Raw genomic sequence first — 23533 nt, forward strand, 5'->3', positions numbered from 1 at the left:
TGAATTTCCATACTAGCTTTAGAACCAGTTTTTTAAAGCCAAGATTTTGGCTGGGATTATGTTGTATCTACAGATCAGTTTGTAAATAAATGACATTTGACAGTATCAATCCTTCCAATATATGAATAAGGTGTATTTCTCCACTTATTAAGAGCTTTAATTTCTCCTTAACTTTGTGTTTTCTGTACACAAGTTTTACATATTTTTATGTTACTATAAATAATATTTAATTTTCAATTTATAAATGAAAGTTATAAATAGTTAACTTTTGCATATTGATCTCATATTCTGCAACCTTGCTAAACTCCTTCATTAGTTCTAACACCTTCTAGAATTCACTGAATATTCTACATCAACAATCACATTGTCTACCACTATATTTTACTTCTCTTTTAAAATGTGGATGGCTTTTATTTCTTTTTCTTCCCTGATTGCACTGGCTAGAATAGTTAATACAATGTTGAGTACAATTGCTATGGATAGACATCTTTTTTTTTCCCCTATGTTTTTATGGTGAAAAAATATACATAACCTAAAATTTACCATCCTAACCATTTTTAAGTGTACTGTTCAGTGGCATTAAGTATATTCATATTGTTCTGTGACCATCACCATCATCCATCCACAGAATTCTTTTCATCTTCCAAAACTGACACTATACCCATTAATGGTAACTTCCATTCTCCCATTCCCCCAGGCTGTGGCAACCACCATCCCACTTTCTTGCTCTGTAATTTTGACTACTCTAAGTAATTCATGTAAGTAGAATCACACTGCAGAATCCTAGAATAAAGGAATCTAGGAATAAATTCCTAGAATAAAGTCCTACTTGACCATGATATATTTCTTCCTTAAATATTCTGTTAGATTCAGTTTGCTAAAATGGCTAAAAGTTTTGGCTTTAGGTTTATGAGGAGTATCAGTCTAAAATTTTCTTTTATTGTAATGTCTTTTTTCTGATTTTGGCATCAGAGTAATGTGAGCCTTATTGACTAAGTTCAATGTTCTGGAAGAGTTTGTATAGAACTGGTACACATATACCAATTATCCCAGAGCTCAAAGATGCTATTTTCTTTCTCTGCAAGTTTTTTTTTCCCTCTTTGTTTCATTTTAGATAGTTTCCATTGCTGTATCTTCAAGTTCACTAACCTTTTCTTTTACAATATTTAACCTGCCATTTGTCCTACCCAGTATGTTTTTCATCCTAGACACTTTTTTCATTTCTGTAAGTTCGACTGAATCCTTTTTATATCTTCCATATCTATATTTGATTTTCTGAACATCCAGAAATAAAGTTTACTGCCTTAATGTCCTTCTCTGCTAATTTTATGGTGTAAGTTCAAAGCCAGAATTAATTACCTAATTTTTCTCATCTTGCTATGTACTTTCCTGCTCCCTTGTATGCCTGAGAATTTTTGACTGAGTGCCAAACAATGTAAACTTTGGGGGGGAGTGACAAATATTTTGTATTTCTATGAATATTCTCAAGCTTTGTTCTGTAACGACATTAAATACTTCTAAACAGTTTATCCTTTTGGGTGCTGCCTTCAAAGTAGTTTAGTTGGGACCAGACCATGTTTGCTTTAGGGTTAAACATTCTCTACTTCTGAACCAAGAAACTTCTAAGTATTCTACCCAATACCCCATTAAATATGAGGTTTTCCAATCTGAATAGTGGGAAAATACTACTCCCAGTCCTGTGTGAGCACAAAGCACTATTCTAATTCTCTCAGATGGTTCTTTCCGTGGCTTTAGGAAGCATTGTACATGCATGCACCAATCGGTCTGATGCTGAATACTCTTGAGAGGACTTCCACAGATCTCTGGATTTCTCTATATAGCTTCCTCTTTTTTGTTACTCTATCATGCAAACTCTAGTCACTGTGAACTCAAGTCCCTCTTTTCAACTCTGGAAGTCCATAGTGTTTTCCTCCCTGTAGTGCATTCTGGGAACTCTTTCAAACTGGATTATCATTGGGCCCATCTCATTTGTTTTCCATTCACTGCCTGTCCTTCACTATTTAAAAAACAGCTATTTCTGCCTTATGTTGTTGTTGTTACTATTACAAGGAGGTAAATCAGTCTCTGTTACATAACTTCATCAAAAGTAGAAGTCCAATATGGCTGCTTTTAAGGTTTGTCTATTTGTTTTTTGTAATGTTCTAAAATACTTTATATTACAAGGTCTGTCCAGAAAAAGTCCAACCATTGTTAATATAATGAGAACAGTTTGTGCAATATCAATGTAACCTGGCAGCCAAGGAGAGTGGACTGAAATGTGCATGTGTGAACAATGACAACCTCACTGTACTACAGGTGGAGGTTGGAGTTGGAGGTACATTTTGTTGGAGGTGTAGGCGCCGTTGACTGAGCATGAGTAGTACCGTGTGGCCATTGCATTCAAAATAACTGAGCAAGTAGAGTAACAAATATGCATCAAGCTTTGCTTTAAAAGCTTGATCATTCCTCTGTGCAAACTATTCAGATGATTCAGAAAGCCAAAGCGATGAGCAACTGGTGATTGACAGCTTCATCATGGCAACATGTCCACTCATGAATCAGTCTTGGGCAGAGTTTTTTGGCAAAATATCAAATCATCCAGGTGACTCATCCCACTACAGCCTAGATTTGGCAACCTGCAATTTCTAGCTTTTCCCACAACTAAAATCACCTTTGAAAGGGACAAGATTTCCAACTATCTATGAGATTCAAGAAATTACAATAGAGCAGCCCTGGCAATTGTGTGAGGGCGCAAGGTGCCCACTTTGAAGGGGACTGAGGTGTCACTGCCCCATGTACAATGTTTCTTGTATCTGCTTCGATAAATGTCTCTATTTTTCATGTTACATGGCTAGATACAGTCTGGACAGACTTCGTATATATAATGCGCACTGGCTTTAAGTTTCTTGTTTAGAATCTCCTGAGCTTCCTGAAATAATGAGCATCTTTCAACATTTCTTCAAACTTCTCAGAGATACTAACTCTCCTTAACCACCATTTTGTCCTTCTTCTATTAAGTTTTCTGAAATTCAAATTAAATCAAAATTGTAAGCTGGTAAAATCTGAATGATTTCTTTTCCTTCTAAGTTCCTGATTTTCTTCAACAAAACCATTTCTTTTTAGGAAAAATATAGTGAGCACCTACTATGTGTCAAATACTGTCCTAAGCAATGCAGAAACAAAATTATGTAAGAAACTAAATTTGCCCTGAAGTCTAAAAAAGGACAGAAGACATTTATATTTATAGTACACTGTGTAAGGTTTTCTGGTCAAGTGCTATGGGAGCAGAGAAGGAACACCTAACCCAGAGTTACTGGGAAGGTCAGGTGAAAAAGTATTTCTCAGAGAGGATATACAAATGCAGACTTAAAGATAAGAGGTTATATATTATAACTTTGAAAAGAAAAAATTAAATAGCTAGAATACTAGTAAATTTTAAAAAGAAAAAAATACCCTGCTCATATCTATGTCAATGAAATTCTGTAATAAAAATAACTGAAGAACTAAGAATTCTTGAAGTCTAAATTTCATAAGGTCCCGCATGGTCTGGACTTCTCAACTTCACTGCACACCATTTTCCTCCGAACTCTGCGTCACTCATGCTAGAACTAGATTCTTTCAGTTCCTCATACACCATGTCCTTTCCTGACTTAGAGATCTTTATTCATGCTGCTTTTTTGTGTAAAATGCTCTCATCTTACCCTTTACACCACTCACCCTTTTGCCTTTTAAACTCTTACTTCAAGGTTCAACTCAAATGTTCACTTTCTCAGAGTAACTACCCCTATTCTAGACTAAGAAAAATACTCTCGTACACTTCTTTAGCACCACATTTCCCCCTTTAACAAAACTTATGATACTTAAATCCTTAGTCAATGGATGCCTTCACCAATACTTTACAAACTCTGAGGGCAGGAACCACGACTATCTTCTTCACCACTGCCTAGACCTAAGCACGTAAAAACTCAAGAAATCTTATCAGTTGGAGTAACTATACGTGACAGTTTTTTTTTTAACAGATAATTTTTTTAAAGATTTTATTTATTTATTTTTTTTAGAGAGGGAAGGGAGGGGGGGGAGAGAGAGAGAGAGAGAGACAGAGAGAGACAGAGAGAGAGAGAGACAGACATCAATGTGCAGTTGCTGGGGGTTATGGCCTGCAACCCAGGAATGTACCCTGGCTGGGAATCGAACCTGGGACACTTTGGTTCCCAGCCGGTGCTCAATCCACTGAGCTACGCCAGCCAGGGCCTACGTGTCAGTTTTAAATAGAGAAATCAAGATACTTTAGGGTGAGAAAACTATTCTCTAAAAAAGCTCCCCTCCTGACTACGTAAAATAAGGAAGGTAAGGACAACCTTCAACCCTGCCACTTCATTTACTAATATACAACTGGGTAAATATTGCATTTTTACTATCATAAATAAAAATACATTTAATACAGTTTTACCATTCAAAAATAAAACATTTTGTAATAAAAACTTACCAAAATGTTTTTCTTATGTCGTTTTTCCTTTATATGTTTATGAGCTCCCTGGATATTTTCAATGTGAATTAAGCAAAGTTTGCATAGATACCGACAATTGGTATATTCTGGTGAGCGCTGAAAAGTTAAGAAAACAGACCAGTAAATTTTTTTACTATATATTTGTACTATGTATTGTTTACTATATTATGTAAATACAAGAGAAAAAATAAGCATTGAAGAAATAAGTTTTTACTAAACAAATCAGTACTTACATACCCAAGAGAAAGTTAGCTGTTCTTTTCAAAAGTTATCACAGAATATCATATACTAATTTCAAACAATATCATGAAAATGATGAATGTTTTATACTTATCTAATATACTCTTTAGAACCCAATGTAAAATAAGAAAGGCAGTCTTATTACTAAGTCTTATTCCAATGCTGCCCCAAAAATTAGTTTTGAATTTCAGTTTATAAAAAACAGAATCCACCCTCAACTAGGGGATACAAAAGAATGAATTGCAAATATGGGAGACAATTCCAAAGCCGAGTTCCAAAAACACTCCAATCACAATCCCATGGGAATGGATAACCTCTGAAGAATATTACTCTGAAAGAAACAATTCTGACACATGAAAAGTATCAGTCATAATACTTTAGTCATGCTTTACATATGAGTATATTCTTTAAATAATAAAAATCTTAACAATTCCAAAGTGCCCCTTATGTGCCAGGTACCTTCTTGGGTGCTTCATATACAATGAGACTTTTTTTAACTGTTAACTGAGTATATATTTATTAATTTGAGAAAGAGGGAGGGAGAAACAGCAATGTGAGAGAGAAATATCTATCAGTTGCCTCCTCTACACACCCTGACAAGGAACTGAATCCACAGCCTAGGTATGTGCCCTGACTGGGGATCAAACCCACAAACTTTTGGTGTACTGGATGACACTCCAACCAACTGCGCCACCCAGCCAGGGCTACAATGTGATATTCTAATTCCCCTAATAATCTAATTAGATGGGCGTTATCTTTATTTATAGTTGTAAAAACAAAAGTTCAAAGAGCTTGCACTTTCTCAAGGATATAACATTAAGTGAGAGATGCTAAATTTAAATTCATGTACGACTGAATCCAATGCCAACTCTCTACTCACAAGATTATACAATAAAGATACAAAACATATTAACTACTTGAATTTTAAAACATTGTTTTTAGTACCTTACACTGGAATTGCAGCAATGCTTAATTTTTGTCTCAGATTTATGTTCAAAAGGCTTCAATTCCTGAAAAAAAGATTCTCTCACTTCAGAATATTACAAGGTCCATCCGGAAGAAGTCCAACCATTGTTAATATAATGAGAACAGTTTGTGCAACATCAATGTAACCTGGCAGCCAAGGAGAGTGGACTGGAATGTGCATGTGTGAACAATGATAACCTCACTGCACTAGTCTGTGGGGGCTATAAATGTCATTGAGTGAGTACTGAGTGGCTGTCCCATTCAAAATGACTGAATGAGTAGAGCAAAAAATCTGCATCAAATTTTGCATTAAATGGAAACTATGATAAGGCCCTGAAGTAAGAATCTGCTTAATATGTTTGAGAAATTGCAAAAAGGCTAGCATGACAAGGCTAGCATAACGAGAAGCCAGATCACAAGGTCCCTTTATAAGGAGCCTGACTTTTAAGTAAGAGGAAGGCATTGAAGGTTTTTGAATAGAGAATTGTAAGATCTAAATAATACTTTAAAAGAATCACTTGTCTTCTATATTAAGAATATAGGCAGAAAGAGCTAATTTACCATTATGAGCAGACCACTATAATCCAGAAGACAGATGATAGCGGCTTGGCTCAAGGATTAAGAGGGTAAAAATGGCAGGAAGGGTTGAATTCAAGAGTTGAAAGCATAAACACAGAATACCTAAACCCATGAATACTGATGAAGTCACTAAGTGAGTCATGTGTCACTTACCATATGAATTATAAAATGTTCAGACAAGAACATGACTAAATTCCTTTAGTAAGAAAAGTTTAGTAGAAACTGAATGATGAATCAGCAGGCCTAGGATGACATCTCAATTGACCTTGGATAAAATTGTAACACTGGAGCCTACTTCTTTATAGGTCCCTAAAATGAAATAATAAAAATTGCCCAACCAGGTAAAATAATTCAATTCCACAGTAGCCAATCTTTATTTAGTGCTTACTACATACCAAGTACTATACCAAACTTCACTTGTATTATCTTATTTAACCCTTGTAACAGCCCATTATTTTCATCAACTCCATTTTAATGATGATGAAACAGGTTTAAAGTGGTTTAAATAACTTATCCAATGGTATCTAATCATTAAGTAAAAGAGCTAGATCCAGTGATTCCAAAACCACTTAAACACTAGAAAAACTACCTCTATTACTAACTGTGCAATGTACTGTATTAGGCACAACAGAAATTAACAGAAAAATGTTCTCATTATCAAAAAACTTCTAGTTTCACAGAAGAGATCATGCAAATTGTTTAAAAACTCCTTTATTATAGTTTCATTTTATTTAACTAGTAAACACACTAATAAATATTAAGGTTTCTGCAGAACAGCTAAAATAATTTCTGGGCATGGAAAGACTCAGTATTTCCAAGTCAATATTTAATAATCACTACTGGGAATTTTACCCTTTTTTAAAATTTTATTGATTATGCTGTTATAGTTATCCCGGTTTTTCCCACTTTGCCCCCTACATCCAGCAACCCCCACTACCTCATACAATCCCTACACCTCTGTTCGTGCCCATGGGTCATTCATATAAGTTCTTTGGCTTCTCCATTTCATCTACTGTACTATATATCCCTGTGGCTATATGCTGGAAGCTCAGTTAGTTAGAACGTCATCCTGATACACTAACATTGCAGGTTCAATCCCTAGTCAGAGAACATACAAGAAGCAACCAATAGTAAGTGGAACAACAAATTGATGTTTCTCTCTCTCTCTAAAAATCAATTGAAAAATAAAGAGTATACTGTATTGAAAACAAAAGGTTCTGGAGGGCTTGAGAAACAAAGAGACGTCAGAAAGAAAAGAGACTACAGACAGCTCTGCTGGTATTGGTACACTGATTTTATCTGTTTAAATTCAACAACAAATAAAATGTTTCCATGTTTCTAAGCTTTTCTTTCAGCCTACACCATTCTTTCTTACTACCATCAAATATCTATTCCACCCTAACTTCTTCCTTCTTCCAAGACCTGATCTTTCCCACTTCATATCCTATCTTCCCATCCAATCCCCCACTATTTTTCTTGGAACACATTTTCACATTTCCTTTACATATCCCATACAATTTATGTACACCACCCTTCCACACCCACCTGGTCCACTCCTAGTCACTCCTTTTGACTCCAGTGTCACCTCCACACAAAGCATTCCCAACTGATACTTCTCCACCCCAACTCAAGTTGGTCATTCCTTTGTCCAAAATTCTATTTTAAAATAATACTATTATTTTTTTACTACTATTATGGTTTACTTACATGTCTTTCTCTAATTAGTAAACTCCTAGAAAAGCAGTATCATGGTTTTTTTGGGGGGGGTTGCAACATCATGTTTTTAAAAATGCCACGCATACCCCATTTCAACTTTTATCACCATATCATGGCACACAAAGGCACTCAATGTTTACCTTGGCAATGAAGATCCAGAATAGCTACTAATTCCAGGCTTATGAAAGGGAAAGTGAGAGGAAAGACAGAACTAAGTAAAACAGCAAACTGCAAAAAATGGATTTTAACTAGGACCTTGTCAGACTCACCATAAAACCCAAACTCTCTCCTACATTATGGACCTATACACTTTGATATTCCTTTCTATCTTCATAGGGTGACTACTCTGTCACAAGTTGTATTAATAACCCAGGATTGCCCTCTTCAATTTAGCTATGACCTCCTTTTTCTAAACTATACAAAATCAGATCCTTTATTTCCTTTATTATTTATCAAAAATGATGATGTATTTCCTTGATTGCATACTCACAAATATCTCAAGTACCTATTTGTGAACGGATTAATTTATTATTCATTCCTTCAATATCTAGTAATGTTTTTATTAAGGCTAGGAATGTATACTTCTAAGTTAAAACATTAATTAGTACTCAGAAACAAGATACCAATGGCTAGAATAGTTCCTAACACATACATGTTCAGTAAATATGTAAGAAAAAAGAGGTGTTGAAAAAAATGGTAAAAGGAAGAGATAAAAGCTGGCAGGAGGGGAGGAGGTCTAGAACATCATGTAGTATTTTCTAATTAATTTCTGTCAGTCCAAATAACTGTTAGCTTCTAATGGGCAGAAACTGTGCCATATTCACCAATAAATTCCCCATGCCTAGCTCATTTACCTAAGACATAACAAGAACTTAGCATCTATTTGATGATTAAATAAATCAAGGGTCAGCAAACTTCTTCCATTAAGAGACAAAGTAATGTTTTGGTAAATATTTCATGCTCTGGTAAATAGTAAATATTTTATGCTTTGTGGGCCATATATTCCTTATAGCAACTACTCGACTCAATTTTGCCATGGTGGCAACAAAAACAGCCACAGACAGACAATATGTAAACAAATGGGGATGGCTATGTTCCAACAGAAACTTGCTTACAAAAACAAAAGGCTAGGTGTATTTACCACACTTTAAAAAACACAAAACCCCAAAAAACAAAAATAAGAGAACAGGCCATAGTTCTTCAACCTCTGGGATAAATAAATGAAGTCAGACCATAGATGTAATTAAGGATTTGCTTTAAAAAGGGAGAAAAGGAAGAAAGGAAAGAAGGAAGGAAGGGGTACAAAAAGATGAATGGTATCTCTGCCTTAGGAATAGAAGAAAAATTTAAAAAGCTGTACTTGGGAAAGAAAGGTTATGGAACACACATTTTCTTCCAAATAACTAAAACAATATAGTATACTTTTTCAAGTCGAAAGATGTGATCTCTTTCTAAGCGTTCTTCTGCTTGTTTTAAGCCTAGCCTCTGCTCAGGTGTCAATGTAGATTCATCTATCACAGTGGCATTTTCTAAATAGTCCATCTCCGAAGAATTTTCCTTATTAGATTCATCATTCTTCATTTTACCTAGAAAAGGAAGCAATCATTTAGTTATCATGATCAGAACTGGTACATTTTTTAAAATGTAATTAAAAACAGATGTTCAATTTATACACACACACAAGAAAATATTCTTTCCTTGGTTGTGTAAGTTGGCATACCTACATAAAATGTAAGTAAGAGATATACATGGTATCAAAATTCACAATGAAAAATCTACTACACAGATTAAATGCCTATCTGTTCTTACAACATACCTATCAAAAGAGACAAATATGACTGAGACTTACTATACAAGGCTAACATAACCATCTTGTGGAATCTCTGAAGTAAATATGATAAAAAGCTCTTTTAAGTCCCAAAGATTAGTCATTGAACTAAAGTCACTTCAGTAACTTTATTACTACACACTAGCAGCTAAAAGAACATACATACTCCAGACCACAAACCCACACCTGGCTCCTCCTTCTTTGCTTTCACTGAACTCATATATATCTCCACCACATCAATATTTTTTCTTAGCCTCCTAACTACATTGTAATCTCTTTAAGACATAGCCTATGTGCTTTCATCTTTATATTTGCAGCACCTAGCAATACATAGCTGGTATTCAGTAGAGGTTCTACCATCAGTATGATTTTTTTAAATACAAATTGAACCGTGTTCTTCTCTTGCTTAAAATACTTAAAAATCCTTCTCAAAGAGTCAGAGTGGAGTTTAAACTCTGTAGCATATTACACAAGTCCTTACCTTCATAAAGGTAGTAAACAGAATACAATAATTCCAAGTTATAATAAGTGCTATAAAGGAAAAAAGCAAGTAACTGAGAGGAAAACCAACTTTAGATATGGGAGTCAGGAAAGGTGTATTTAAAAGTTTAAGCTAAGACCTCAATAAAGAGAGCTATGCTGTCTGTATTTCTAAACTTACATCCTGTTCTAACACCTGTCACTTTATTCATACCAAATGTGCTAGAATGGATCACTGCTACTTCAAAGTCTCAATGCCTTTACATACACTGTTCACTCTACCATCAAAGCCCTCTCCACTTAAATTAGTAATGTTTACCTTTTCTGCATAGCTATTATCTCTCTATTGTCTCTATTATCTCACATTTGCACAGTAACGTAACTTATATTTATCGCTCCCCTACACTAGATGAGATGAATTCCACGATGTCAATGACTAGGTCTTATTTAACCTTGTACCTTCAGATTTTAATACAATGCCTAGACCAGAGATGACACTTAATAAAAGTAATGAAGAAATTAATCTGGATATATCCAAAAGCACATCTAAAAGTATATGCTCACAGATAATCAACAAATCTCTCCATTCTTCTCTTTTTTTTAAATCCCATTCTTTTCTTAAAAGTCAGCTACATGCCATCTACAAGAACTCTGATGATCAAGTCTACCTTTTGATAGTACTATTTTTCTGAACAAAACAGAAACATTATGCCTATGGAGGTAATGTCTCTCATACCACAAAAGTAAAGAATAGGAAGGTGAACTCATATAAAGATGTTATATGAAGGCTTTTAAATTATTGTCAGGAGGACAATAATGCACCATGAGCAATTTGCAAGTGTGTTCTAGTATTTGGAAAAATAATTTTTTTTTTAGTAATAACTTTATTACGGAAATGTAAAAGAAAAGGTGAAATCCTCCTCTTATTTCAACAGTTCATGAAAAAGGACAGCAGCAAGACAATAATGTAATACTCTATCCTTCTCTGTATGTACAACTTGCCCTGCATGACTATAATTTAAGAAACACTTAGCTAACCTAGTGACACTTCTAATGTTTGAATCCTTTTTATAGTGTCTTTATGAAAGACTTTGGCCTCCTATTCTCTGCTTTTGTGGTAGGAGAGATATCACTTCCCGAGGCACATCAGCAAATCCTGCAATATTATAATTTCTACCAATATAAAGAATTAGAGAAAACTACCTTTCTTTAAAAGCAGAGTTTTAAATATTAAAATTAAAATCAGATTATTTAATTTCCTGAAATCAACATTAAAATTAAGTAACATCAGGCAGAATTTCCCAAACTTTGTTTCAAAGAACACTAGTTCCTTAAGATGTTAATACTCTCACAAAACAAGAGTTAAAAACAGGTATTCATACAAAAACCTGTACCCGAATGATTACAGCAACACTATTCACAACAGTCAAAAGGTGGAAACAACTCAAATGCCCATCCTTAAATAAAGAAACAAAACATGACATACCTATACAATGGGATACTATCATTCAGCTCCCTTAGGTCAGACTGCCATTACAAAATAAGACAGACTGGGTGGCTTAAACAACAGAAATTTGTTTTCTCACAGTTCTGGAGACAGGAAAGTCAAGAATAAGGTGCCACCAGGGTTGGAGTCTGATGAAAGTTCTCTCTCCTTAGATTGTAGACAGCCACCTGACATGGCCTTTCCTTTCTCAGTGCAGGCACTGAGAAAAATCTTCCTCTTCCTCTTCTTATAAGGTCTTCAGTCCTATGGGCTTAGGACCCCACCCTTACAACCTCATTTAATCTTAACTATCTCCTAAAAGCTCTTATCTCCAAATACAATCACATTGGGCATTAGGGATTCAACAAGGAATTTTGAGAAGACACAATTCAGTCTATAGCATCAGCATTCAAAGAGAAAGAAGTACCAGTATATACTATATAAATGAACCTTGAAAACAGATGGTTGCTCTGGCTGGTGTAGCTCAGTAGATTGAGTGCCGGCCTTCAAACCAAAGGGTCGCCAGCTCGATTCCCAGGCGGGGCACATGCCTGGGTTGCAGGCCAGGTCAGGCCCTCAGTGGGGGGCTCAAGAGAGGTAACCACACACTGATGTTTCTCTCCCTCTATTTCTCCCTCCCTTCCCCTCTAAAATAAATAAATAAAATCTTAAAAAAAATCCCATGGTGTTAATGATGGAAGCCAGACACACACACAAAAAAACACCTATTTTAAGATTCCATTTCTATCAAATATCTAGAATAGGAAAACACATAGAAACAGAAAGACAATTAGTGGTTGTCTGAGGCTGAGTTAAGTGAGAAATGGGTTTCGTTTAGGGGTGATGAAAAATTTCTGCAATTAAAACAGTAGTGATGGTTGTACAACACTGTAAGTGTTCCTAATGGCACTGAACTGCACCTTTAAAATGGTTAAAATGGTATATTTTATATGTCTTATACCATAAAAAATTGTTAGATATAGTTATCATATGACTCAGCAATTTGACTCCAACATATATATCCAGGACAAATGAAAACATACGAATACATCCACACAAAAACTTTTAAACCAATGTTCATAGCAGCATTACTGATAATAACCAAATGATGGAAACAATTCAAATATCTATCAGCTGATGAAAGGATAAACGAAATGCAATACAGCCATATAATGAAATATTATTCAACAATAAAAAGGAATGATATATCGATATATGTATATTACCACAGAGAGATGAATCTTTTTTTTAAATCCTCACCCAAGGATATGCTTATTGATTTCAGAGGGAGAGGGAGGAAAGGAGGGAAGAAAATAGAGAAAGAGAGGGAGAAATACTGATCTGCCTCCCGTATGTAGCCCAACCAGAGACCAAACCCACAACCTAGGTATGTGCCCTGACCAGGAATCGAACCCACAACCTTTTGGTGTACAAGACAATGCTCCAATCAATTGAGCCACCAAACCAGGGCAACATGAATGAATCTTGAAAACATTATGCTAAATAAAAAAGCCAGACACAAAAGGCTACATGCTATATGATTCCATGTACATAAAACAGACAGAGAAGGTAGATTAGTGGCTGGCAGTGTATAGGAGAAGGGGGTAACGAGTAGCTTCTAATAAATATAAAGTTTCTTTTGGGGGTAATGAAAATGTCAGGAATTAGACAATGGTGATGTCTACATGACATTTGAATATACTAAAACCCACTAAATTATATACTTTTAAATGACAAATTTTATGGCACATGAATTATATCTCAACAGTTCTATAAGATACATTAAAAAATTAGACAGATGGTGACAAGGACTATGGAGGAAAATTAAATAGGTAAAAGGAATAAGAGTATGAAGAGGTGGAGGTGAAGGCTGTAAATTTTAGATAAGCGATCCAGCAAAAGTCTTACTGAAAAAATGAAGGAGGTAAGAGAGCTAGCCATATGGGTATCTTTGGGAAGAGTGTTCCAGGCAAAGGAAAAGGGAAATGTGAAGGCTATTAGGTGGACATTTGCCTTCACATTTGAGGAACTGAAAGGAAACTATGCAATTGGAGCAGAGAGAGACAAAAGGCAAAAAATAGGTGAATGAGGGCAGAAAAATATGGGAGGGCCTCAAACCATTTAGGGCCTTTAAGTCACTGCAAGGACACTGGCTTATTCTGATGTATGAGAAACCACTGAAACATACATGAACAGTAGTTACATGATCTAAATAATTTTAACAGGATCATTCTGGCTGCTATATTAAAAACATAATGAAGGATGGTGTAAGTGAAAGTAAGGAGATCAGTCTGGTTATATTACTCAAAAGCAAGATCCTGACCAACAGCAACAACTTCACTAGGGAGCTTGTTAGAAATCTAATATCCCAAGCCCCACTCTGTAAACATTCTAAGTCAAAAAATCTCTGGGAATGAAGCCTGAGAATCTGCACTTTAATATGACTCCCAGGTGATTCATATGCCTATTAATGTTTGAGAAGCCCAGATCTAAAATACTTTCCCCTCAAATATTTACTAGGCTCACTCTCTCACTTCTTTCAAGTATTTGCTCTAACATCACCTTGTCAGTGACAATTTAAATTTGAAACACCACCACCAGACAGGGTAGCATCATTCCCTATAACCTTTATCACCATCTAACTTACTATATACTTTTGTTATTTACTGCATTTGCTGTTTGTCTCCTCCCATTTAGAATATTAATTCCATAAGAGCAATGTGTCTGTTTTGTTCACTGCCATAATCCGAGCTACTAGATCAGTACCTGACACACAGCAGACTCCCAGAAAAATATTCACTGAATGAATAAATGGCTAAAGAAAAAATGGTGGAAGTGCTAGGTGGGAGCTAAAGTTAGGCCTAATAGAAATTAGCCCACTAATCTCAGGTGGGCACAGGAGCAATCAAATTTCCATAAAGCCTGGTAAGTCCAAAGAGACAATGATCCAGATATAAAGGTTTTATTTTATTTACTAAGTGGTAATCTAATAAGAAATATTTCAAATATTATTAATTTGTATTTTTTCATATAACTGCTAAAGTGACTTCAAGGCAGATATTATACACATTAAAGAGAATTCTTTAAAACAGGAGAAGCACTTATTTAATAAGAATGATTGCTATGCAGAACTGTACATCATTTTTATTAACATGCCAAACCAAGTCTCCAAAAAAGACTTCTACTTGGTCTACTGGTTCCCTTAAGCCAGCTCGCTGTTCTCCATGTTAACAAATAACAAAAGTGCACTCTACTAGATTTTCTCACTTAACCTGCCTAACAGAGGCAGCAGCATCTCTACTTTTTATAAAATGAGAAAATTGAGAAACATTTTATGAGATAAACAACTTACATAATATTACAAGATGGGCGGGGAAGATTGGCTTCAAAACCTATGGGATTTTACTCCAGGGCCCACCCTCTTAGCTATCACACTATCACCTCACTTATTTTAAAAATATAATCTTTAAAACAGATTTTTTACTAATTTAAGTAATAAGAACCTCATAAGTGACCTCACTGCACTTGTTTTTTTGCCAACTTCAATCATTCGACTTATTATCATGTTTAAATTTACCACATCTAAACTCTACAAGTACTATTATTTACTTGATACTGTCCTCAAAATACTTTCATTGGCCTTGTCCTAAGTCTTATCTATAATATTATAAAGTTGTTATCTTATACACCTAAAGATACTACTATCAATATACAATAATCTCTGTACCACCATAAATAAAGAGCTATTTCTGAACTCTGTACCAGTGTTTCTCAAAGCGTGGTAAATAAGGATTTAAAAGTAGCTTTTATGTTTTTTGTCTATACATCAAGAAAAGGCTTTATTCTTTTAACCACATAAACATTAAGAAAAACACTGCCAAAGAGAAATCATTAAAATCAGAATTAAAGCACTCAAAAGACAAGGACAATATTTATAAACAATTAATTAACCTCAGAGTAAAATCCCAGAAGAAAATGAACTTTACACCAATGACTCTCAGGTAAACTGCAACAGTATCCTAACCAATCTGTGGTTCCAGTCTTGTTCACATCAAAGAATCTGATGCACTGTAGCCAATCCAAATATATAGATTTGGTGTGTGTGTGTGTGTGTGTGTGTGTGTATGTGTGTGTGTGTATAATGCTATATATACCACTACCTAAAACCCTTCAATTGCTTCTCATTGTGTGTGTGTGTATATAGCACTTTATATATATATAATGTGTATATATATAGTGTGTTTATATATATATCACTATATAGAGAACTACCTAAAACTCTTCAATGGACTCTCAAAACACTCACAATAAAGTCTGAACAGTTTATAATGTCCTAAAAGAGCCTTCATTCTCCAATTCTTGGGTACTTTTCAGTAGCAATTTTTGTCACTTTCCTCCTCAATTCCCTCTTCTAGTCATACTGAATCTTAGTCATACCCACAGTCTCACATTTGTATCATGCATTTTTTTCAACCCAAAGTCTAAATGTCTCAATTAGATCATGTGCATTCTCAACTCAAGTTTTTGACATAACTAAATACTCTATCTGTATCACTCCCATCTAAATAAGCTTCCTTGAAGTCTGGGGCTTTGGGGTTTGGTTTTGGTTTGGTGTGGTTTTCCATTGTAAACACATGCTTGACATATAATAAAAACTCAATACACACATATTTGGTGAATGAACAAGCAATACATTACCAGGACCATTCAGAAAGAGAATGAGAGGGAAGAGAAAGGGAGAAGGAAGGTGGAAGAAAAGGTGAGGGGAAGAAACATTCTGACTATAGTGACTATAGGAGTCACTAAATTTATATTTGCACAGGCCTTTTACCTACCATAATAAACATAAAAGTTCTTTTTCAGCTTCAAGAACCATGTTATTTATGTCCTTCTGAATTACAAAGTGGTTCAAATAAAACTAGGGATTTAGTATTAATGTAGGCAAATCCCTCCAAAAAAGTGACTTGCAGGATAATCTAATTTGTACTTACTCAGATCATCTGATATGTCTTCAATTCCTGAGGCACTATCATCAGATTCACCAGTATTATCTGTAGATGTTTGTTGCTTCTGAGATTGTGGTGAGTTTTCCAGACCAGATCTTTCTCCCTCTACAACATCAATATTCACTTTGTCCAGAGAAGTCAAGGAGCTTGGAATTCTTTTCCCAATCTGTTGTAATTCTGTCTGCCTCATGTTTTCTTTCAACAGTAAACTGGGCACCTTCTCTGCTTCTGCTGGTAAACTAGAAACCTTTTCTGATTTCACCTGAGAGCTAGGTGCTTTTTCTGCTTTCTTCTGTGAACTAAGTGCCTTTTCTGCTATCACTGCCTGTGAACTGGGTGCCTTTTCTGTTTTCACTGGTGAATTATGTGACTTTGGTGATTTTTCTGCTTTTGCCTGTAAATTGGATGCCTTTTCTACTTTAGCCAGTGAAACAGTTACCTTTTCTGCTCTGACAGGTGAATTAGGTGACTTTTTTGCTTTGCAATGACTTTGATCTCTAAGGACTAACCCCAAATCTTTAGGGCCTGGAACACTGGCAGCATTTACTTTACATGATTTAACTTCTGTTTTTTCTATACAAATATCATTTTGCTTATTTTTTTTACTACTATTCCTATTTGGAGAGCTGGTCCCAATTTCTTTTATGGATTTATCATTTCTGGCTTTCAAAGTTTGATTAGTTACAACTCTAACTGTTCTGCTTTCTTCAGAAAGAGCCCAAGCATTCTTCTTTGGTTCATGATTTTCATTTTTAGAAGTCTTAGACTCTTCCATTATTTGAAAACCTGCTTCTTTCCAATTGTGGTACTGTAATATAGCAGATCTCCAGTAGTTTGAATTGTTTCAAATCCAATTTATGCAAGAGCTATGGAATAAAAAAAAACCATGTTATTTAAAATGCAAAAGTCATTTTTCAAAAATTAGTGAAACATAAACTTAAAATTTGTTCTCAAAACTAAAAAATAAAAGGAAAGGACTTCAGGCCAAGATGGAGGCATAAGTGGACACACCGTACCTCCACGCACAACCAAGATAGGGACAACAACAATTTAGAAACAGAATAACATCCAGAAATGACAGAAAACTGATCTGAATGGAAGTTGGACAACCAAGAAGTTGAATTAGACCCGTGCATCCAGACTAGTAGGAGGGGTGGAGACTGAGCAGCCAGGCGCGGGTCATGGCGCAGAGACCAGAGAGTGGTGGGACTAGGCGCACAAGGCATCCGGGGCGTGTAAGGCATCCGGGGCATGAAAGACCACAGCAGGTGGACCCTGAGTGCGCAGGGGGCAGCTGGCAGACCGAGGCCCAGGGGTGGCAACCGGCAACCCGCAGACCCAGTGAGGCAGCGACTATAAAGCAAGGCAGTGTGCACAACCCAGGATCACATCACTGGGAAACAGAGCCTCGGGACACTGATTGAGGTCACCTGTGGGAGTTGAGGCGCAGGGAGAGACTCCCAGCCTCACAGGGGAGGTCCTAGGAGGGTTCCACAGCGTGCACAAGCCCACCCACACAGGAATTGGCACCAGAGGGGACCAGTTTGCTTGGGGGAAGCAGCAGAGGGGACTGAGGTCCCACAGAGAACAGAGCAACTGCCATTGTTCCCTCTCAACCCCGCCCCCACATACAACGTCACAACCCAGCAACTGGGGTGCCCTGCCCTGGTGAACACCTAAGGCTCCGCCCCTTGCTGTAACAGGTGAGACCAGACCAAAAAAAAAAAAAAAAGAGAGAGAGAGATGGCTCAAACAGAAGAACAAATCAAAGCCCCAGAACCTGTTGGGAACAAGAAAATTAAGAACTAAATGTGACCTTAGTAAACAGGAACCGCATTTAGCTAAAAGACACTAACAAGGGAGACAGAGTGCAAAATGTAGTTAAGCAAAGGTCCTGTGTCGTGCAGATATTCTCCCCTAGGTATGCTAGATAAGCAATGCTTTGTTTAGTTTTAAAAATTTGAATTTTACCCTGTCCCCGCACGCGGTCTCTGTAAGCAAATAGCTAACTGCCACATCAGCTTCTGTAAAACGCTTGCTTGCTTGCTCATGCCAAAACCCCTATATAAGAACCTCGCTGTGAGCGCTCGGCGCGACTCTTTCATCTGCAGCCCCTGTGAGTACCGTGTCTCCGGACACTTTAAGAGTTCGCCCCTGCGCAGGTTAAACTTGGCCAAAGCAACATCTTTGATATCCTGAAAGTCTCCGACATTTGTTCTTGCGTTAGCTGAATGCAACAGAACCCATCCTTTTAAGCAACCAAGAGATAGCCAACCTATCAGATGCATAGTTCAAAACACTGGTAATCAGGATGCTCACAGAATTGGTTGATTTTGGTCGCAAATTAGATGAACAAATGGAGGCTACGATAAGACAAATGAAGGAAAATGCACAGGGAACCAATAGTGATGGGACAGAAACTGGGACTCAAAACAATAGAGCAGACCAGAAGGAAGAAAGAAACAACCAAACAGGAAAGAATGGAGAAATAAGAATTCAAAAAAAAGAGAAGCTTAGGAACCTCCAGGACATCTTTAAATGTTCCAACATCTGAATTATAGGGGTGCCAGAAGGACAAGAGGAAGAGCCAGAAATTGAAAAGTTATTTGAACAAATAATAAAGGAGAACTTCCCCATTCTGGCAAAGGAAATAGACTTCCAGGAAGTCCAGGAAGCTCAGAGAGTCCCAAAGAAGTTGGACCCAAGAAGGAACACACCAAGGCACATCATAATTACATTAGCCAAGGTAAAAATGAAGGAGAGAATTCTAGAAGCAGCAAGGGATAAGGAGACAGTAACCTACAAAGGAGTTTCCATAGGACTGTCAGCTGATTTCTCAAAAGAGACCTTACAGGCAAGAAGGGGCTGGAAAGAAGTATTCCAAGTTATGAAAGGTAAGGACCTACATCCAAGATTGCTCTATCCAGCAAAGCTTTCATTTAGAATGGAAGGGCAGATAAAGTGCTTCTCAGATAAGGTCAAGTTAAAGGAGTTCATCATCACCAAGCCCTTATTATATGAAATGTTAAAGGGACTTATCTAAGAAAAGAAGATAAAAAAATATGTATAATAATATGATAGCAAACTCACAATTATTAACCACACCTAAAACAAAACCAAAAGAAACTAAGCAAACAACTAGAACAGGAACAGAACCACAGAAAGGGAGATGACATGAGCAACAGGGGAGTGGGAGGAGGACAGAGGGGGAAAAGGTACAGAGAATAAGTAGCATAGATGGTAGATAGAAAAAAGACAGGAGGAGGGCAAGAATAGTATGGGAAATATAGAAGCTAAAGAACTTATAACACATGGACATGAACTAAAGGGGGGGAATGTGGGTGCAAGAGGGTATACAGGGTGGAGGGGAGTGAAGGGGAGAAATGGGACAACTGTAATAGCATAATCAATAAAATATATTTAAAAAAACAAACAAAACAAAAAATAAATGGAAAAATAGTTTAAACTCTGAAAACTATATGAGAAAGAATTAAAGCCCATTTAGTAAGTAATAGCCAAACGCTCATAAAGAAGGCTCTAATGCAATTATGGCAATATGTCACCAAAACAAGGGAATACTGTAACTAAAATTTTTCATATTACTCAACAAAAAGTTCAACCAGAAGGAAAATAATTGTGATGTACCACAAACAACATAAAAGGAAATGGAACAAAAAAAACACAAGAATTCCAATCTATATGCAACATAAGAAATCAATTCATAAAGTCTAACTGGTAGGATCTTGCTCACATGACTTTCCTATTAAAACACTACATATTGCCCTGGCTGGCATAGCTCAGGGGATTGAGCACGGGCTGGGAACTAAAGTGTCCCAGGTTCGATTCCCAGCCAGGGTACATTCCTGGATTGCAGGCCATAACCCCCAGCAACCGCACATTGATATGTCTCTCTCTCTCTCTTCCCCTCCCTTCTCTCCCTAAAAATGGATGAATAAAATCTTTAAAAAAAAAAACCACTACATATTTATGTCACTAACTTTCAAACTTGGCTCTCTAAATATAGGGATACAATTCAACATATTTTTTCTATCTTTGAAGTATAAAAGACTTTAATAAATTCTTCTGAGATTAAAAAAAATTTTAAACAAGAGAAACCCAGAGTTCAAAAATAATAGTAAAATTTTGTATATTATAATGATGGATATGTGTCAGTATAATTTGTCAAACTGCATAGAATGTATGAAACCAATGTAAACTACAGGCTCTGGGTAATAATGATGTGTCAATGTAGGTTCCTGGCTGTAACAATGTACTACTGTGCTGCAGGGATGCTGATAGTGTAGGAGGCTATACTCTGGTGGAGAAGGGAGTATATGGGCACTCTGTTCTTTCTTAACTTTCTGTTCAATTTTGCTGTGAAACTAAAACTGCACTAAAAATGTTTTTAAAAAGATGGTAGAGCACATTAAAATCAGAACTCATTTTGTTCTAAATATAATAGGAACAATTCCGCATTTACCAGAGAATATAAACTATAAGCAATTTTGTTAAGTCAGTCCAGAAATTAGAAATACCTTGTATATGATACTTATGGAAAGCAGGGATTTTTTTTATTTTTATTTGTTGCTGTTCACATTACCCTACAGGCCTTAAATTCAAACCTATGCCTCTAAACAAAGATTAACAACATTAGTAAAAATTAGAGTCAGCAAAAGCGAACTACATGTGTAGCACCTTTAATTTTACTTGATTTATTAAATTACATATTTACGCAGAACATCTCTAATATAAATTATAACTACATTACACAACCACAAAAATATTACCAAAAATAAAAAGATCAGGACACAAATCATTTACTGCCAACTACCTGTATTTCTGCCAAAGCATATGCAAAAAAAAATCTGAACTCACTTAGTTGTATCTCCACTGTAACATCTTACTCAACTTGAACCCAGCTTTTATAATTCCTATTGGTAATAGAGTCCTCTATATCCTGTGTCTTGATCTCTGCCCAGGTTGTCTTTTATAAAAAAAAAAAACAAAAAAACTTACTACTCTTCCTAAGTTAGTTTATAAAGTAATCTTTTAAGAAATTATGATAATTAATATTTAAGCCAAAACCATACTAGATTTTCACTATTACTGTCTTTTTGAACTAACATCATTTTCCAGTAAAAAGCTACAGCACTTTTATCCAATAAATAGCCTGGTTTTGGGATATTTGAATTTATTTAATTAATACATTTTGCTTTCATTACTTTTGATAAGGAGTCTTACTGTCAAACAGTTGTCAAATATTTGACTATGCCTAAATTCTTTTAGAAACTGCTACCAAGTTCCTAATGTTGAAAATAAAATGAGTTCTATTTCTAAAAGTTTAACTCTACCTAATCCAGTAACTGAAATATTTTAAATTTTCTATTACTATTCTATGATAAGGACTCCTGAATAACTCTGTAGATGTCATCTTAGTGACAAATGTCATAAATAAAAAACTCTGTATATCAAATCTGCATATAAGCTACAAAGATTTTTAAAAATCATTTAAAATTAATAGTTAATATAAATAAATGCTAGTGAAGAGTTCAAGACTCAGAAAATTGACAGGTTTCACTTTAAGGCAATATTTGTTTTATATAAATAAAAGTACATTTAAATTTTTAATAGAAATGTTATGAAAAAAGACTAAACTATCATGTTTTCATTTCTAAGAATTCTCTAAATCTCTGATTATTCTTTGTTACAGCATTCTGATCTTGTCTTATAAATTGATGAGACAAGAAATCATCTGGTTTCTGCCCTGGCTGGCATAGCTCAGTGGATTGAGCGTGGGCTGAGAACCAAAGTGTAGCAGGTTCGATTCCCAGCCAGGGTGCATGCCTGGGTTGCAGGCCATAACCCCCAGCAACAGCACATTGATGTTTCTCTCTCTTTCTTTCCCTCTCTCTCTCTCTCTCTCTGTATCTCACTCCCTTCCCTCTCTAAAAATAAATAAATAAAATCTTTTAAAAAAATTTTTAAAAAAGCATCTGGTGTCTGAAAATACTGAACATTTTCCTGAAATTTTTTTATGCTCACTGTATTGCTGCTTGAGTTCCTATTTATGTTTTCTTCTCTATCAAGCACACTAATATGCATAACAGAGGTCTCAGAAGGAAGAAAAAAATACTTTAAAAATAATAGCTGAAAACTTCCCAAACATGATAAAAGACAATTATACACATCCAAGAAGCTCAAAAAACTCCAAGCAAAACATACTCAAAGAAATCCACACTAAGATACATTACTGTTAAATTGTTGAAAACCAAAGACAAAGAGAAAATTCTGAAAGCAACAGGGAAGCAACTTCTCATGCACAAAGGCTCCACCATAAGATTAACAGCTGATTTCCCCAGAAATCATGGGGACCAGAAGACAGTGGATGACATAGTTGGAAGTCCTGAGTAAACAAAATTGTCAACCAAATATTCAATAGCCTTGCAGCAAAACTATCCTTTATAAAGGAGAAATTATGGCACTTCTAGATAAAAAGAAGCTAAGAAAGTTCATTGCCAGCAGACATGTTCTACGAGAAATGCTAAAGGAAGTTATTAAGGCTGAAATGAAAGGACACTAGACGGTAACTCAAAATCAAAAGAAGAAATAAAGGACACTGGTAAAGGTAATTGCACAGGTAAATAAAAAAGCCAGTATTACTGTACTTTTGGTTTGTTACTTTTTCTATATGATTTAAAAGGCTAATGTACAAAAAGAAATTATAA

General features: G+C 35.7%; 1 protein-coding gene across 8 annotated transcripts in view; it reads right to left on the reverse strand.

Annotated features, from left to right (window-relative positions):
* TUT4 (terminal uridylyl transferase 4) overlaps window positions 1-23533 on the reverse strand; it is a 105013-nt gene that overhangs the window by 60446 nt on the left and 21034 nt on the right. For all 8 annotated transcript variants that reach the window (XM_036026078.1, XM_036026077.1, XM_036026082.1 and 5 more), the window contains exons 2-4: window positions 16794-17674; window positions 9431-9594; window positions 4487-4603 (exon numbers count right to left, since the gene is read on the reverse strand). In XM_036026078.1, the coding sequence (XP_035881971.1) occupies window positions 4487-4603; window positions 9431-9594; window positions 16794-17583 (1071 nt within the window). In that variant the 5' untranslated portion in view covers window positions 17584-17674. The remainder of the gene's footprint in view (window positions 1-4486; window positions 4604-9430; window positions 9595-16793; window positions 17675-23533) is intronic.

Source organism: Phyllostomus discolor, chromosome 5 (genome assembly GCF_004126475.2).
Source record: "Phyllostomus discolor isolate MPI-MPIP mPhyDis1 chromosome 5, mPhyDis1.pri.v3, whole genome shotgun sequence".
Classification (NCBI taxonomy): domain Eukaryota; kingdom Metazoa; phylum Chordata; class Mammalia; order Chiroptera; family Phyllostomidae; genus Phyllostomus; species Phyllostomus discolor.